At 37.6% G+C, this 20104-nt stretch overlaps 1 protein-coding gene across 1 annotated transcript in view; it reads left to right on the top strand.

Annotated features, from left to right (window-relative positions):
- MED23 (mediator complex subunit 23) overlaps positions 1 to 20104 on the top strand; it is a 435475-nt gene that overhangs the window by 338661 nt on the left and 76710 nt on the right. The window contains exon 26 of the mRNA XM_090410280.1: positions 15050 to 15149. Coding sequence (XP_090266406.1) covers positions 15050 to 15149 — 100 coding nt within the window. The remainder of the gene's footprint in view (positions 1 to 15049; positions 15150 to 20104) is intronic.

The following is a 20104-nucleotide window of genomic DNA, read 5'->3' as shown; positions in this document are numbered from 1 at the left end:
TTCAGCAGAATGAAATTAAAGATCATGATGAACATAAAAGGTGTAAGAAAGTTTTAAAAACAAGGTGAACAGCTTTCAGAGGAGAATTGTTGACTTAACTACACAAATATTGTTCAAGAAAAGTAAAAGCATTTGAAAACGAGAAACAAACTTTGGAGACTCAGTAACACCCTCTGAAGAAAACATTGACTCAGCTAGAGAGGCATGTTGTATGCAAACATCAAAATTCCCAATGTGCTCTCAGCGAATACAGAGAAAAATGTAAGAAAGCAGTATGTAAAAGGAGCTAAACAAAAAGTCATGGGAAAACTTTGCTGAAAATATAGATAAATATCAAGAATATAGAAAAATGCTCAAGAAGTATTGAAAAAGCTTAGAAAGGGAGAACAGAGACTGAAACAGGAATCTGAGATAATAGAGGTGCTATGAAAATTCAATCTGAGATAATAGAGGTGCTATGAAAATTCAATCTGTGATAATAGAGGTGCTATGAAAATTCTTGTTCAAGAAGCAAGAAGTGACAGAACAGTTATACTAAGTATTGAAGAGAAATGCAATCACAAGTATGTATCTATATTTGAGGTAGAAAGTCATTCAGAAACTGAAACTTGGAAAGACAGCTGGAGTAGATCATATTTGACCAGAAATGCTGACAAGTGAAGGTATAAAAGTTTTACAATGGCTGCAGAATTAAGAGGGCCTGGCCAGAAGGTCGAATTCCTGATGATTGTAGTAGAGCTCTCATAATATTGATGTATAAAAAGAGAAATAAAAGTGAATGTGAAAATTACAGAAAATACAGTGTTTCAGATAAAATTTATCTAAGCATACTGGAAAAGGAGCTGAAAAAATTGTCGAACTCAGAACAAGATGAGTATAGGCCAAGTAGATGTTGTCAGAATTCAGAATTTTTATTTAAAGACAAATAGTTGGGGTGCTTAAGGATAACTGGGTGGAGATCTCCACATGGCCTTTAGGGGAATGTGGAGAACTGGCCAGTGCTTCGGACCTGATGTCCAACCCTCACCTTCTCATGGTGCACTCTTTTTTGGTACCTGAATAATTAATGAACAAGGATGCACTGGGAATTTGGGATTTAGCTGACCAAATTGTATTCTTATAGGCTTAAACCATAACTCAAAATGATGTTACAACATGATGGAATTTTATCCCAGCTGGGCATACCCAGTTAACCAAGGCATCCATTGCTTTTGTCAGAGAACCAGGGCAAACAGTGAAAAGTCAGCTACTGGAACAAACTCCATGTACACATCAGCAGAGATCAAGATTGATGCCATCAACATAAAGAAGCATCAATGGAAAAGAAATGGAACTAGCAGAAGAATTGGATAAGTACCAGATTGACATAATAGATGTTACCAAAACAAAGAAGACAAAAACAGGCAAGATCTTTCTAAGCAAAAGGAAAGTTGGTCATGGTTGGATATCTAAACAGCAGAATAGGAAATGATTACCAGACATATAAGAATGTTTTGGGGAAAATTTGTAGAAAAGAGCAAAACCAATAATAATGGTCAATGGTAAATGCCTGCCAGGTTTCTCCTCAGGACATGTACTAATTATTACTGACATCATGCAAAAATATTTAAATATGCACAAATTCACATGGAGAGAAGATGCAAAGAATAAGAAACTTTTCATCGACTATGATATGGTTGATAGTTACGTTTTTCCACCTGTTTAGGACACGAGAGATTTGAAATAGGAAGTGATCACTATTTAATGGTGAGCAGGATAAATTTGAACTTCATATTGAAAAGAAGGGTGTGTTAAAAGTTTTGAAATGAATCTAAGTTGAACAACTATCAGATGTGAACTGTACACTCAAATAGACTTTGTTAAGAACATTGAAAATAAATATCAGGAAAGTGGTAAAATATTCTAGAGGCTATTGAAAAAGCTCAGAAATGAAGGAAAGAGTACTGTAAAAGGAATTAGAGATAATAAAGGAGACACAAAACTTGAAGATAAATATATTCTTGATGTATGAAGTAATTACTTTGAAAGATTGCTAAATGAAATGAGCAGTGACAGCATGGTGGTGTCACTGCTCATTTCATTCAACAGGAATACTATTCGGAATATATATCTGTACTTGAAGTAAAAAAAAAGCTATCACAAACCTGAAATGTGGAAAGCCAGCTAGAGTAGATGACCAGAAATGCTAAAATATGAGGTAATTCCTCTTTATAAGGCCTTGATATGCCCACATCTGGATTACTGTGCTCAAGTCTGGTTCGCCTGGGTTTCTTGGGAATGAGGAAACAGTTCAGAGGATTCAGAGGCAAGTGACCAAGATGGTGAGTGGCCTGTAGAATGTTCCCTATGAGGATAGATTGAAGGTGTGTGGATTGCAGAACTTGTTTGATAGGAGAAAAAACGGGGATGATAGAAACATTTAAGTTGCTTAAAGGATTTTATAGGATAGATGTAGAGGGAATGTTTCAGCACTTGGCTAGAGGGACCAGAACAAGGGGTCATTCCCTGAAAGTTGAATAAAGGTGTGGTTAGTAGGGGTGTGAGGACTAGATTTTTTACTTGCAGAATGGTGAATGAGTGGAATGGGTTGCCACAGTCAGTTGTGAGTGCTTTGTCTGTTAATAATGGATTCAAGAAGAGGTGTGATAGATTGGTTCCAAAGGGATAAAGAAGCTGTGGAAAGGGTGCAAAAGGTTACAAATTCATATTTATAAATTTAGGGACACAAGAACACACATGTTGTGAAAAGATTATTTTATTAATTATTAATAAAATACTACTTGACGTTTCGACCCCTGTATCAAGGTCATCATCAGATGGATACATGTGTATAAGGAACAAGCTACATGCTATTGCCCTGTATACGGGTAAACTAAATCTACGTAGTTAATTAATCCTTTTTCCTAGCCTGACCTCTAGCGATAAAAAAAATAAATGAATAAATAAATAAATAAAAATAAAAAATATATATATATATACCTACTCTATATCTATAAAAAGATAAGATGAAATTTGAAATGTTTTTATGTGATGTTATTTGTTATCTACTATATATAAAATAAAAAGGTGTTAGAAGATTTATTTAGTTTATTTATGATTATGCAGGATTATAAATATCTACCCTATTCATGAAATTTTTTTTCTTTATTTTTTCTTACTTTATTTATCTTTCTTCCATTAAAGTTCCTTTAATTAGAGGTTTCCAGGAATTTAAGATAAACCGAAATTTGAAACGTTTTTATGTCACGGATGTGACATCAGCTTGGTAGGTCATGACTTTTGGAAGGTGGCGAAATGTGTGATGCTTACTCCACCTTTGCTACGAGTTGCCCTTGTGTTGCACTACCATTGGGTAGGTAGCCCTCTCTTAAAGGTAGTGCAACACAAGGGCAACCGCATATAATCAGTCATGACATACCAGCCCGGAAATCAGGGAGTTGGATGCCAGGGGGATGTAGCCTCCTAGTGTGTGTGTGTGTGTGTGTGTGTGTGTGTGTGTGTGTGTGTGTGTGTGTGTGTGTGTGTGTGTGTGTGTGTGTGTGTGTGAAACTCTTTTCAACACGTGTGTTTTTGTGTCCCTAAATTTATAAATATGAATGCTGATCACTGTGTAACCTTAAAAGAAAGAATCATCATAATCCATGGAGATGTGACCCATAAGCAATGCAGCCTCTACGGTAAGCTAAAAATACGCATTTCCTTGCTAACGAATCGACTAGCCTTTTTTGAAACGATGTAGAGACAGCAACTTAGTGCCCAACTGCATTAAACTAAAGAAGTTTAAATCAGCCAAAGCGCTCCGTATTTATGCCCGGTTGGAAAAAGCTTTGTTATGAGAACAAATCCACGAGGCACGTAAAAACCTAGCATCTTCCCAAGTCTAAGTTCTACAACTTAAATTAGAGATATTCGACTATGTTAATCTAAAAATTTGGGAAATTTTAGATAGGATCACAGATGACTCAGCCAGGCACTTATTACTGAAAAACAAAGAAAAATTAATAATGAAATTTCAAGTCCTACAACTACAGAAAAGCACAAGACCATCAGGACGCCATAACAAAAGGAACAGCCAATTGCAAACCATCATCACAAGGAGCAACCAATCGCCCACAAGCGAATGTAGGAGCAACCAACCACCATTGGACCACAGCCTGGTTATGAACCAATCAAACCACAATCTCTCCCAAGGTGAATTCTCACTGTTAAAGAAAGGTTTGAACTGTGCCATTTCTCCAAGGTCAGTGAACAAACTTGATGTCATTTATCATATCGAGAGAGGTTTAAGATCCCTCCCCACCATTCTAGCTGATAAAATATGCATGGAAACATCATGTATACTGAATTCAAACAAAAAACTAAGCAGCAACTTAAACAAAACCGAAAATCTAGTCCTTAAATCCTTAAAAAATAACCAAGACATTATAATCACGAAAGCAGATAAAGGTAACACCACTGTCCTTTTAGACTGTACAACATACATTGAAAAAATTAACCATTTGATATTGGACCACAATACCTACCAAATGGTAAACTACAACCCCACAAAACATAACAAAAAGAAAACAACTGAATTAATCAAATCCGTTCACACATGGGCAGAAGAAACAAAAAAAAAAATGAATACCTCATTATGCTCGCATGCCCAGAATTTATGGCCTGCCAAAAATACAGAAAAGTAGACACACCATTACGTCCGATTGTTGAAGGAATTGACAGTCCAAATTATCTCTTAGCCAAAAAATTAGCAGCCATACTCAAGGAATTAGTAGGTCAGTCCCCTTCCTACATAAAAAAAATACACAACATTTCATAAATAAAATTGAAAACATTACACTCAACGACCAAGATTTATTAGTCAGCTTTGACATATATTCCCTTTTCACCAATGTACCAATCAATGACACTATCTTGCTCTTACAGAACATATTTCCACAAGACATCACAGCCCTCTTTGGCCACATGCTCCGCTCTGGATATTTTGTGTGGCAAAACAATTTTTACCTTCAAAAAGAAGGTACAGCCATGGGCTCACTGCTCCCCCTCCCCCAATAGCTAACTTTCATATGGAAGACTGAGCAACGTGCTCCAGAGACAGCATGTCTAAAGCCCAAAATTTGGCTCGGATATGTCGACGATATTTTTGTGGTCATGGGGCCATTTGGCTCCATGGCCACGAAGCACTAAATACATTCCCCACCTAAACAAACAACACAAACGTATCCAATTCACCATTGAAATGAAAAAAAAACAACTCTCTTCCATTCCTAGACACACTTATCATACGTCTTCCCTCTGGCTGTCTCTCCTTCTCAGTCTACTGCAAACCTACACACACACACAGGCCAATACATACACAAAAATTTTTACCACCACCCAACACAAAAACTAGGTGTCATAAGCACCCTTAAACACAGAGCTCAAACTATTTGTTCCAATAAACAAGCTCTAAACCAGGAATACAAGATCATCAACCAAACATTTATAAAAAATGGATACAGTAAAAAAACTATTCACAAGATCCTCCACAAAGATACCAGTAATAAGAACAAAAGAGATTTCAGGAATGCTATTGCCATTCCTTATGTTAGAGGCATTTCTGAAAAAATAGACCGAACACTACGCAAATACAACATTAAAACCATGTTTAAGCCCCCGAATAAGTTAAGACACCTACTCAGTTCTTCTAAAGATCCTCTTCCACACCTAGCCCACCCAGGGGTATACAAAATACAATGCACATGTAACATACCATACATAGGGGAAACAGGGCGAACTATCCCAATTAGACAGACTAACACAAACGACACATTAAATACCTCCATTTTGGAAAAACCGAGCTTTCTTGACCACGCAGTCCAAACATACCACAGAATTGATTGGAAAAATACCAAGTCCCTACACTGCACCAAAAAAGTCATATGAAATGCTCAAACATAACCCAAATCTCAACAAAAATGATGGCCTAACTATTCCAAGAATGTGGAGGACCCATCTACAACCTGTATAACAACCTAAACAAGCCAAAGAAAAATCCCACTGCAGGAAGACAACCTGATGAAGTGTTTGTGACATTCAACAGCAACTGAAGGAAATCATATTATAACAATCAGAACTGTACAAATCCAGAAGAATATTAATACATGAGGACTTTTGCAGTTTATTGTAGTTGTATTTTTATATATATATATTTTTTTTATCGCTAGAGGTCAGGCTAGGAAAAAGGATTAATTAACTACATAGATTTAGTTTACCGGTATACAGGGCTACAGCATGTAGTTTGTTCCTTATATGCATATATCCTTCTGATGATGACCTCAATACAGGGGTCGAAACGTCAAGTAGTATTTTATTAATAATTAATAAAATAATCTTTTCAACACGTGTGTTTTTGTTTCCCTAAATTTATAAATATGAATGCTAATCACCATGTAACCTTAAAAGAAAGGGGGGGAGTTACAAAGATGATAATAGGATTATGGAGCTTCACATATTCTCAATCACAGATTGAGAATATGTGAAGTGCAGACACTGGTAGATAGAAGAAAGAGAAGTGATATGATAGAGGTCTATAAAACTTTTGAGAGCGTGTATAGGATATCGGCTGGTAAATATTTTCATTATAAGTCCAAATTGGGGAGAGGAAAAGGAAGATAAGTTTGTGTGCAGTTAAGAAAGGGGGTTAGAATTGAATTTCTCTCTCATAGCCATGGGTGAGTGGACCAGTTTGCCTGTTTAAGTAGTGAGAACATCTAGTGTGAATGAGTTTAAGAAAAAGTATGACAGTTGGTAGGGATGATGTCTTGCCTCTCTCAATGAGTCCTTGACTCTCTGGAGGTCCAATAATAATGATATATGATCCCTACACTTCAGTTTTATATCTGCTTGATAAGTTTCTTCTAGCATAATCCCACCAATATAATCCTCTAGATATCTCATCACATCAAAGTACCTAAATTTACACTTAGTTTGAACTGACATCTATTTTTACATGCTCACAATGTCAGCATGTTCAACTCATTTCTGATTACCCTGCTTACCTCTGCATCATCAGCTGTTTACAGGTGATGCATAGAAGACGTATGAAAGCAAAAAATTTAGAATAATTTTTGCAAACAAAAAAAGTTATTTTGAATAGCTTGGCTTAAGGGAACCCATAACCAGTGTGGTCATTAGCCTACACCATTAAAACTTCCATTTTGGCAATAATATTGTCACATTTACAGATAACTAGTATTAATTAGTGTAGCACTTTTCACTTTCCTAAGGACTTTGTATTTGTTCTTAACACCTTAACATCAGTAGCATAAGGTAAGTTTAGCCTGTAGCCTATCTGATTTCAATGTATCATTTCACTAAATTTAATCCTTTTAACCTTAGTATCTAATATAATGTACGTTATTATTTTTTTTTTTTTTTTACTGAAAGTGACAGCACCCTTACTTTGAATTTTATTTGCCATTGTTAATGACAATACAATAAAAGAATAGTTATAAACAGTTGATAATTCACACCAAAACACAGTGAGATGTAGTGAGCAATGATGTCATAAATAAACAGTTTGCAAAAACTTCATCTGTTGATTTATGGGAGGTTCATGTCACTAAAGCCATCTTATGAGTGAATGCAACGTCATATTAATGAGCATTAGTCATAATTGAATAACATTGTATGAGCAGATTGTCGTGAAGCAGGTAATAACTCTAGATACTAAGTAAGTTTGAACCCAATGATGTTGGAAGTTTTTTTCACTTGGTTATATATGTAGGTATATATATATAACCAAGTGAAAATGTGTATATATATATATATATATATATATATATATATATATATATATATACACAGGGTGTCCCAAAATTCATGCAAGATTTAAATTTAGCGCCATTTGTGCGGTAAAGTGTTGCCAACGAGAAAAAAAAAACAGTGTGACAGCTGACAGTTCAGGTTATTAAAAATGGAGCGCTACACGAAAGAACAACGCATTTTCATTGTTGAGCAAGATTTTAAAAATAATGAAGGTTTGGCAGCTACAGCTTGCAATTTTCATACAAAATATGGTCGGAATAGTGATTTAACTTCAACTGTGAAAAGATTAATTAAAAAATTCAAGGAAACTGGATCAATTAGTGATCTTATACACTCTGGCCGTCCTTCAACAAGTCGTTCAACAGAAAACATCGAAGCAGTTCGTGAGAGTGTTGCTGAGAGTCCAGGAACATCAATTCAGCACCGTGGTCTTGAATTGGGCATTTCGAGAAGTTCTCTACAGCGTATTCTCATGAAAGATTTGCATCTTTATGCTTACAAAGTTCAATTGACTCGAGAACTGAAGCCTACTGACCACACACAGCGAAGAGAATTCGTTGAATGGATTATGGAACAACAACAAGTGGATGCTTATTTTTTGAACAAAATCATCTTCAGCGATGAGGCTCATTTTCATCTTGATGGCTTCATTAATCGACAAAATTGTCGCATTTAGGGTTCAGAAAATCCACGAGTGATTGTTGAGAAATAAATGCATCCACAATGTGTCACTGTTTGGTGCGGATTTTGGGCTGGACGCATCATCGGTCCATTCTTCTTCGAAGATGCGGCTGGTAAGGCAATAACAGTTAATGGTGCTCACTATTGCAACATGATAATCTAGTTTTTTGTGACTAAATTGCAATATATGGATGTGGACGACATGTGGTTTCAACAAGACGGTGCCACATGCCATACAGCCCGAGAAATTCAATTACTGCATGAGTCATTTTCTGGTCGTGTAATTTCCTCTTTTGGTGATCAGAATTGGCCGCCCAGATCATGTGACTTAACGCCATTGGACTTTTTTCTTTGGGTTTTTTTTTTTATGCCAACAAGCCCACGACCACCCATGCCTTGAAGGAGGAAATTGAGCACTGTATCAACGAAATTCAGCCACATTTATGCAAAACGGTCATGGAAAATTTCGATAAAATAGTGCGTATGTGCCAGCAAAGCCGTGGAGGCCATTTACCCGATAGGCTATTCCATGCATAACCCTATACTGTATACTTTATGAATCAATAAGAAATTACAATTTTTAATTAAAAACCTGTGTTTTCTATCAAAATTACTTCTTGCGTGAATTTTGGGACGATTAGATGTTATATTTTATATATATTGTGAACCCAATGAGAATACAGTCATAATTTGGTTCACTTTGTATTGATTCTCACAATTGCTCTTATCATGGTTTGGTTTCCCTGGCTCTCCATATTAGGTCTTATACCAGTAAATGATTTCGACAGGCTCCTTAAACCAAATACATTCAAATGCAGACTATCCCTCTTATATAAATTCATACTTCCCTTACACCCACTCCACACATCCAAGCTCTCACAATCACTACATAGCCTGCATAAACCTGAAAAATCTAGTGCAGATCTTCAGAATTCTTTGACTAGATTGGATAACTTCCATAACAAATGTGATATAAAAATCAGCAATAAAAAGACCAACTATGAAAATAGGATAGAACATTGAAAATATCAGCTGAATCATGAATGGGAAACCTATAGAACAAGTCAAGCATTCCAACAATTTTTATGGTGGATGGCAAATTAAGACAACAGAATAAGCAATGCTAGTATGGTATGGAGTGAGCTGAATACATTTATATGGAATAAGAGAGAAATTGGTCAAAACACTAAACTATCTCTATATTATTATTATTCCTGATACCTCCAAGGAGTCCGAAGACTCATCGCGGGAGGACACCTACAACCACTACACCGAACCTCTACTACGAATCATCTCCATCAACACCATCTACCTTTTTTTTTTTTTGTCTGTAAATTGCGTGTGTTCTGAAGGGCCGATTTGTCTGTATGCGGGATGAAAAACCTGAGTTTCCAGGAGAAAAAAACCCTGCTACCTCCATATGAGATCAGCTAACTCACCTTTGATTGAAATCGTCCAGATAAAGATTTCTCCCATCTCGACGAGAATAGAAGTTAGGTCTATTCCAATCGAAGGGTGCAATGTGCCGTCGTTCTTCCAATTGTGCTGTGGAGGCGCTTACAAAAGTGTTTATGTACAAAACTGTTTTGAAACCAATTTTAACTTATGGATCTGAGAGTTGGGTTAGAAATAAAACACTTGAAGATATGAATATGCAGATATGAATGAGACTTCTGAGAAAAATTAAAGGAGAAGCTAAGCTAGCATCTAATCAGTGGCAGAATCATATTAGAAATGAATATATTAGGAAGGAATCATCTCTAATTGTGTTATTTCTAATCCTATTCCTTTTTTGTTATGTGGAGGATTCTTCTCTCTCCAAGAGTCTCTGAGCCACTTTTATATGCAAACCTTGAAATAATGTACATATTAAATATCTTTCCTTTTTTTTAAACATACAGGTAAATTTCCTAACATAATCTTTAAGGTTAGAATACTTTGTTTCCTGATGTGATTCTATTTATTTCATTAAACTTGTTTTTCCTTAAAGTTGACTAATTTTCCCAAGTAAATATAGTCATCCACAATAAATGACTTTGACAGAGAGAGAGTGGGAAAATGGTTTAAAGATTACCATAGCTAAAACAAATTTTATTATAGATTCAGATAATATTATGCTAAAATTAGAGAATTAGCTAGATAAATTATATATCTGTAAGTAATCGTTCAGATTTTTTTTTTGAAGTCTAAACACCCAGTTCCTAAGGTAAATCTAAAAATGACTATTTTAGGGGGAATACTCAAGTTCCAGTACCTTACCAAATATTTGGTTTCAGGATTATGTTCGTAGCTATTATTTTAGACTTCAGATTGTGCTCAAGTTCCTATTTTAGACTCAAGGTTATACTAAATATTTGCTTGCAAGATTATTAATGTTAGTTTAGAACTTCTTTTGAAGGAGACAACTATATCCTTTAAATTAGTGAAACTATTAATAAACAGTGGAGTATGATATAATTACGTGAACGTTATTTCTTATTATCTGTAGATAGGGGAAAGCACAGTTAATTCAATCAATTCTATAATCAGAGATGCCTAGTGTCAGCCAGAATGAAAGGCTCCAACAGTTCCATAATGCTGTGTGGAACTTTTTTTAATGTGAATGTTTATTCTGTTATTTATGAAAAGCAAGTGTAATGCAGCATGCTTTACCATCATAAGGGAATTGATTGTCTGGATCAAGATGATAAATACTCTATCCATTACGTATGTATGGTCAGTCACTGGTTGATTTCTGGAACACATAGATTAAAATTTTTATGTTCCAATACTTCCTAGTTGCCTGTTTTAGTCCTGTTGATCTCTACTGGAACACAAAATTCTGTGGATTCATTAAGATATTAAATAATGCTGAGATATGAACAGTATTGAAAGTTTATTTTTCACTTGGTTAGAGTATAATAAATTTAGTTTAATCCTTTATCCAAGTGTAAGCAAACAAAGTTTGCGCCTGAAAGTATCTTCAGGACTAGGGTAAGGTGGTACAACACCAGGGCACTCCTCGCAAAGGTGGAGCAAGCTACCTACACTCCTATCTCAATATCTCCCATAATGCAAAACATGTCTAATGTTATGCATTAAGGGAAGGGCTACAACCCAGACGAGTTTCGACCTTTATTGAGGTCGAATGGGAGTTCATGCCTTTCATCACTGTCCTCTTTAGATTTAAAAAAAAGTTGTGCTGAGAGTCAGCTTGATAGTGAGAGAGGAGGAGAAAAGATAGAGTGGATAGTAGTAGATAGTTAAAAGAGGCCTCAGTCGATCTACTTGGCCTGACTTAAATGTCAGCACCAAGCAGATCTCTGACATTATCTCCCTCCATCCGTTCTTTTCAGCTTTCCCCGGTCAGTCACCTCTTCAGGTGTCTGCCCGAGGAAAGTGGGGAAAAACAAATGAAAGAAGCACCACATGAAAAAGAGGAACTAGTAAATAACATTAAAAATTACATAACAATTTGTAAGAAACTAGGTAAATTCTGAAATTTCAACCTGAATGACCAGTTTAATACTGAGAAGAGCAGGGGCAGAGCCTGGCCTGGGTGATGCAGTCCACAAGGAGCTGCACCGCCTCGGTGTAAGCCTTCGCAGCCCAGGTTCTCAGGATACCCCCTCCTGTGTGGAATAGACATAGACCTTTTTTACAACAAAAATTCTAATCTGAAAGAGGACAAAAAGAAGAAAAAACAAACCAGAATTTTTTTTTCCCCCTCTCTGGCAGATCAATACTAGGAGTCGACTGACTTGTTAGGCGAGGTTTAAATCCTCCTGCTGTCTATTGTTGTGGGTTTTAATGATAAGATCTGCTAATTTGTCTCCACGGACGTGGTTTAGCATGTAGAGGCCTCTGTGCAGTGCTAGTCCCACGTCGTCCTCTGCATCGATAAGACCAATGATCTTTTCAGGAGTGATTTCATCTATATTATCGACAAACACGTCGTTCCATTCTGCACTGACGCCTCTTGGCCCATTTTGTCCTGTGAGTATCAGTTGAATGTCTCCGAATGTTTCTATTGCTTTTCGTAGTCTCGCCTGCTCCTCGGGGAAATCTTTTAAGAGATGCAATATAGGTGCATTGGCCTTTGCGTGAGGGAACTTTGTGGGTTCTGAAGTTGACTTCATATTTCCAACTTGTGCTGGACTTCCTTGTTTCGATTTTTTAATATTTACTTCTTCAGGGCTGGCTGGCCTCTTTTGTGTGGTTCCTGCATTGTTGATTTCCATATCTACTGCCTCCGTGTCCTCGTCTATTGTGACCGCAGTGATAGTTCTGTTTTGTTGGTGTTGCTGGTTATTTTCGGTTGCTACGTCTGTAGTGGCGGTTTGATCGGTGGCCAGTTCCTCCTGCCCTTCATCTCTCCTGGTTGCAGGCTTCTCCACTGGTGTACTTGGCAGTGTTTCAGAGGTGGCGGCATGATTCTTTGTTGTTCCCTCATGCGCGGCCTTCAGGGTGGGGAAATTATTCGGTTCTGCGCCAATAACATTTTGGGCTGTTGTTTCCGTGTTGGGCGTAATAGTGCCTCCCAGTTTTTTGGCCAGATTTCTGTCCGGACAGGTGTCTATTTTATGGCCGTTAATGCCGCATTTTAGGCATGCCGATTGGCACTGTGCTAGTGTATGACCCGCTGTTAGGCAGTTCTTACACTTTAACTTCGGGCACTGGGCCCCGAGATGAGTCGGGGCTCCACATTTAAAACATTGCCTCTTTACTCCCGGGTAACTCACCATTACCCTGGCCGATCCGATCATTACAAAATTCGGAACTTCTGTTTTCATCGTTAACGAGAACGTGACTTCCCCCGACATCCATTCAGGGTAGTCAGCGTCTTTGCCTACTTGGACATCTCGTACGGTTCCCCATTTCGAAAAGACGTGATTAATTATGTCGTTGCCTCCTTCTAGGTATTCCAGAGGGAATCGCTCTATTCTCATCTTTTTAGAGATGCTACCAACGACAAAAGGATGGCAGATTTTCCCTTCACGCTCAACCCCTTTGTGTAGTTTCTCCCTTGTTGTTGTATTTTTACAAACTACTTGATATCTGCCACCCCCATAGGGGGTAAAGCCAGAAATATTATCTGCCCCTATGCAGTCAATTAGCGCTTTCGCAAATGTCCTCTTGTGTACACTTGCGTCGATTTCGAACCCGAGGGTTCTTACTCTCGGTAGAGCCGAAGACATACTTCAAAAAAAAAAAAAGGGAAGAGTAGACCCTTGTACGATCCAAGTCCACAAAAGGACAGACCTGTAGAAAAGGCCAAGCTTTCCCTGTTTGTAGATAAGAAAAACCTGTTAAATAGGTACAGGGGGAACACAAAGAACCAAAGAAGAAAAAAAAAGACAAAGGGTTCTTACCAAGGCAGCAGGACTGTCATAGGAGCTCTCTCTCGGGGTCTGGAAACTGGAATCCAAGGCTGGGATACTTTCACTGCAGAGCTGGAACATGGAGCTTTCTCTCAGGGCCACTAAATCTGGGATCTGGGACTTGTCTCTTCAGTGGGAGCCAGGCCCAAGTGGAGATACCAGGCAGAAGCATTAGCAGGTCATCTCTACCTATAGGAGTTGCCAAATGGTGTGCCACCATTTTTTAATAAATTACTCTGGATTTAGAGAAAGATGGTGAAAGTTTATTTTTCACTTGGTTAGAGTATAATAAATTTAGTTTAATCCTTTATCCAAGTGTGAGCAAAGTTTGCACCTGAAAGTATCTTCAGGACTAGGGTAAGGTGGTACAACACCAGGGAACTCCTTGCAAAGGTGGAGCAAGCTACCTACACTCCAAGGAGATGTGTTTTGCATTATGGGAGATATTGAGATAGGAGTGTAGGTAGCTTGCTCCACCTTTGCAAGGAGTGCCCTGGTTTTGTACCACCTTACCCTAGTCCTGAAGATACTTTCAGGCACAAACTTTGTTTGCTCACACTTGGATAAAGGATTAAACTAAATTAATTATATGAACAGTATGTTTTCTACAAGGCTTTAATGACTGTCCCCTCTTTCCTTGTAAAGATTTTTCAGATATCTGTTTGGGAACACCTGCCATAAACAATAGGTATTTCAGGCTGGCTGGAAAATACTTGAGGTCAGTTTTTCTCCAATAAACCAGCCTCTGTCTAGAATTGGATGGATTATTGGAGACAAAAACTGTGCAGCCTTTATAGCAAACAATTTCTGACAATTCATTCAATATCCATTGTATCCTTGATGCATGTGGGAACTTTACACATTAACTGTTTCCTCTTTCTCTCTCATGCTCTTTCCAGTTGCTGTAATTGCATCTACTATATATATAGTGCTAAGTTTATGCAATAATAATGAGATTTACAATTACACTTTTCATATTTTAATCTCATATGTTATACACTGGGTATTAAGCAAGAAGTATGTTTTAAATAATTGCAGTATGTCATATCATCATTAGATACCACAGTGTGTGTGTGTGTGAGAGAGAGCAATAGTCAGAATTTACATTCTTGAAAACATTGAACTATAGTTTTTTATAGAACAGTACTAAAGGTGATTATTATAATTTTTTTTAACAGTTGCACTTGTTAAATTTATAGGTAATGGATATTGTGATCCATCGATTTTTAGAATTGCCATCAGTGTCCATGTCTGTAGAAACTCTTCTTGACCAATTAGGTTGTCTTTACAAATTTCATGGTTAGTATGATATATTATATATTGATTTATTTAAAATAGTAATTAAGTATGTAACTTTTGTACAGTGTATTGCAGTGATGGCGAACCTATGACACGCATGTCAGCACTGACACACTTGAGAGTTTCAGGTGACACACCTTGGATGTTGAAAGATATAGGTAATCTGATGAAAAAACTGCGATAAATCGTGTAAGATTGATCTCAGTTAAGGAGAAGGTAGGTTTCAGTTCATTGAAAGAATTATATTTTATATTTTATAGTAGGAAGTGAGATCGCTAGGCTGCGCGCAGTGATACAAGATGCGCAGCGGCAATTAGAGCACCTGCAAAACTCTTTCCAGAGTGATTCGGCTAACGGAAATAAACAGCGTGGGCGAGTTTCTGAAATGAAGGAGAGAGTATTGTATGGTGACTCATTATTAAGAGGAGTAATAGATGGGAGTGTAACTAAATCGTACTTGCCGGGTGCGAAATTTAAGGATGTAAGTGAGAGCATTAGAGTGCAAAAACAAAGGGTGAAAGAAATAACAATTGTGGCTGGTACGAATGAATTGAAAGGTGATAAATTTTTTATGAGAGAGGACTTGAAAGTATTGTTAAAGGTAGCGAAAGAAAAGAGTGACAGAGTTAGAATGGTGAGTCTGTTACCGCGGTATGACAGAGAGGAGTTTAGAAGGAGGGCCATAATCGCAAATGACATTATGCGCAGGTTATGTGGACGGTGTGGTGTGGAATTTGTGGACGTGTGGAATGAGTTTGATGGGCGAAAGGACTTATACAAGATGGATGGACTGCATTTGAATGGACTTGGTGTGCGGAGACTGGAAAAAGTGTTGCTGAATGAAGTGAAAATGGATGTGCAGAACCAGGGAAACTAGAACTACCAAGGAGGGGGGGAAGTGGATATCCAGACATCAGTGAGACAGTTGAGTGTAAAAATGTATATAATGTACCTGAGCCAGCAATAAGGACAAAAAATGGGAATGGGATATTTAGAATAACGCATCAAGATAGGGGTGGGACAAAGGGAACACTGCAATTCATGTATACTAATGCCAGGAGTATTAGGAACAAGAAGGAAGAATTTTTGGCCTTGATTGGCTCTTCCTGGCCACAGGTTATTGGCATTAGTGAAACATGGCTGACGGAAGATGATATAGTTAGTGGGATAGAATGTGTAGGTTATAGTATGTTTAGGAGGGACAGAGAGAATAAAATTGGGGGAGGGGTGTTATTGATGATAGCTGATGAACTGCAGCCAAGGAGAATTGAAGTATTGCAGGATAGTGAAAGGAGCTCATTTGAGGCTATTTGGTGTGAGATTGATACTGGCAGAATAAAATATACAGTTGGGTGCTGCTATAGACCAGGTGATGGAATAGATGGTGGAGATGGTATGCATAAACAAATTGATGAAATGAGTGGAAGGAGGGTAATTATTATGGGGGATTTCAACTATGGTAACATTGATTGGAAGGAGGAGAGGACACATGTGAGGAACGAAATGGATTTTATTCAATTATTAAGGGATAACTATCTGAAACAGCATGTAATTGAAAATACTAGGGGTGTGAGAGTGCTTGACCTGGTAATAGTATCTGAGAATTTGACTGTAATGAATATGACCATGTTGCCACCTATTGGTGAGAGTGATCATAAGGTCTTGACCTGGGAGGTGGCTAAAGGTGTGAAATTTGTGATTAAGACAGGGCATATGTGGAATTACCGTGCTGGCAAGTATGACAAGCTTAGGAGATTGCTTGGATCAGTGCCATGGCATGTAGAACTGCAAGGGCTGGACGTCGATAGAGCATGGGAAGTGATCAAAGAGCATTTACAAGAGGTTATGGCTGATTGTATACCTAAGGTCCGAATAGTGAAACAAGGAGGGGTTAAATGGATGAATAACACCATTAAGCTTGAGCTGCAAAAAAAGAAACAACTATGGAGGGAATTTAAAGAAAGGGGTGACCTGCAGGTACACGAACGGTATAAAGTACAGGCTAGAAGGGTAACGAGTGTGGTAAAGACAGCAAAAGCCGATTATGAAAGGAAACTAGCTATGCAAGCAAAAGAGAATCCCAAACAGTTCTTTCAATATGCTGCAAGCAAGAGAAAAACTGTCCATGGCAAAATGATTTTAAGGAATGACGATGGTAAAGAGTTCACTGAACCAGTCGATATAGTGGAGTTACTGAGCGCGCACTTTGCAAAAGTATATCATCCAGGTGGTGACGTTGAAAAAATGAAGGAACCATTAGTTTATATGGGAATTGTGATGAATGAAGTGGAGGTGAATAGTCTATTACAGAACCTTAATGTGAATACATCTGTGGGATTGGATGGTATACCGGCACGGGTCTTGCATGAAGCGGCTAATGAATTATCAGTGCCCTTGACCATGTTGTTTAATCTGAGTCTCAGGTCTGGCTTAGTCCCGAAGGTGTGGAAAGAGGGGAAAATAGTTCCACTGCATAAGGGAGGATCCAAGACTGTGGTTGCAAATTACCGACCGATCAGCATATCAGGAGTCGTTGTCAAGGTCTTGGAGAAAGTAGTCAAGGGAAAAATACAGGAATGGATTGATGAAAATGAGATACTGTACAGAGGACAGCATGGCTTTGTGAAGGGTAGATCATGCCTCAGTAACTTGCTCAAGTTTTATAACAGGGTGACGGCTGAACTGGATAAGGGAAATGGGTTTACAGTGATACTGCTGGACCTGACAAAGGCGTTTGACAGGATACCACATGGAATTCTAATCCGTAAACTACAACATATGGGAATGGATATAGGGTTGGTGAGATGGATAACTGGGTGGTTGATGGAGAGATATCAAAGAGTAGTTTATTCAGGAGTAGAGTCCAAAAAAACGGCCTGTGACTAGTGGTGTGCCACAGGGTTCTGTTCTTGGACCACTGCTGTTTAATCTGTTCATTAACGATACAGGGAATGGTCTAAGTGGGACAGTTCATTTGTTCGCTGATGATGCAAAGTTGGGTAGGGCGATAGTGAATGCAGAAGATGTCAAAGTCTTGCAAGATGACTTAGATAGATTGGAGTTCTGGACTAAGGAGAATGGATGTCAATTTAATGTGACAAAATGTAAGGTTATGCATTTCGGAGTGAAAAGCTTAGCAGCAGTATACCACATTGGTGGAACTGTACTCCAAGAGATTGATGAGGCCAGGGACTTGGGAGTGTTGGTGGATAGGGAGATGAAGTTTAGGGGGCACATTGCGAAAGTAGCTAAATCAGCTCATCAACTCACTTGGTTGTTGAAAAATACCTTGACGAGCAGAGATAAGCAAGTTATTGTACCTCTGTACCGAGCCCTGATAAGACCTCATCTCGACTACTGTGCCCAGATTTGGTCACCTCGGTTCCTTCTTGATGGGGAGGAGGTTGAGAGGATCCAGAGGCGAGTGACTAAGATGATAGCAGGTCTAAGGAATGCACCTTATGAGAACAGGTTGAAGATTTGTGGGTTGCAGAAACTAGTTGATAGGCGAAAAAGGGGAGATATGATTGAGACATTCAAATTGCTAAAAGGATTCTATAGGATTAATTCAGATGACATTTTTGAGATCAGGACTGGTGGTGGGAGAACTAGGGGACACCCATGGAAGCTGGGCAAGAGCGTGGTTAGCAGGGGTGTTAGAGCTGGGTTCTTTACTTTTAGAGTGGTAAATGAGTGGAATAAGCTGGCAGAGTCTGTTGTGGGTGCTATGACAGTGAGCGAGTTCAAGGCAAGGTATGATAGATACTGTGAGAATGTTGAACAGCTGTGTGAACATGATGTTTAGGGCCTCCCTCGATGAGTCTAAGGACTCCTGGAGTAGCCCGTGGTAATAATAATAGTAATAATAATAATAATAGTTAGCCTATTTCTATTTTATTTTGTAGTTAGCTTATTTCTATTTTATTTTGTAACTAGCCTATAAACAATGAGCGTTTTAAGTTTACGTTTTCTTTCTTAATCATTATAATTTTTGCATAGTCATATGATATTATAAAAACTTATAAAAATTATTATCAATATTATACGATACAAATTTATAAATACGTGCTTTACATATTATAAACTTAAAGTTTATAATATGTATCATGCATTGTTCATGCATGCATTCAAAGTCTCTCGACTGAGTAATACAAGTTCTAAACGTATTTAAAACCACTTTAACAAAAATATAATTCGCAAAAAAGAAAATATAATTTGCAGCATTAAATATTGAATTTATCTGAGTAAATAATGAAAACATTTTTATAGTTGCAATAAAGTCAGTAAATTTTGTTAAATAATGCAAATAGTAACAACTTACGATGACGTTGCAACAAAACCTACTAAATAGCTGCTATTTAGTAGCATGATAGAGAGTAAAACGTAACAAGGTTGTTACGAGCGTACCAGTAATAAATATGGAAACCCTGATGAAAGAAGTAGTGGTAGTCCTGCATGGTCTGTCACTTAAGTAATTTGAGTTGCTGGTGTATAATTCATTTCCAGTAATTGTTAGTTCTTATTACTGCTTAATTACCGCTGTATATAATTGGCTCATTTTTTTTTAATTTGTGAACCCTTTTACAATGGCAGCTAGCACTAATAAAAAACTAAAATTATCACAGAAATGAAGTGGAAGAAATTTCCAAGATGCCTGGACTGAACAATATGATGTTATTGATAGAGGCAATAAAGTTCTCTGTAAATTGTGTGGTGAGCTATCTATGAGTAGAACTTGGAATGTAAGAAGACATTTTGAAACTAAGCACAAATGAAAAAGAAAAAACTTTTGAAGAATGCAAAGAATACATATCGCAACGTCTAAAACTGGCAGAATCATAATCAGGGACTTTATTTAAATTTGTTTCAGGACCTTCAAATTTAGCAGCCTCAAGTTACAGTATTTCACATACTATTGTTGAACATGGGAAACCACTTAGTGATGGTGATTATAT

This window comes from Typopeltis vanoorti, chromosome 20, assembly GCF_054136105.1.
Source record: "Typopeltis vanoorti isolate ZY-2024b chromosome 20, IOZ_Tvanoo_1.0, whole genome shotgun sequence".
Taxonomy (NCBI): Eukaryota; Metazoa; Arthropoda; class Arachnida; order Uropygi; family Thelyphonidae; genus Typopeltis; species Typopeltis vanoorti.
Note: the sequence above shows the minus strand (reverse complement) of the source record. Positions and strands in the feature narration are given on the sequence as shown.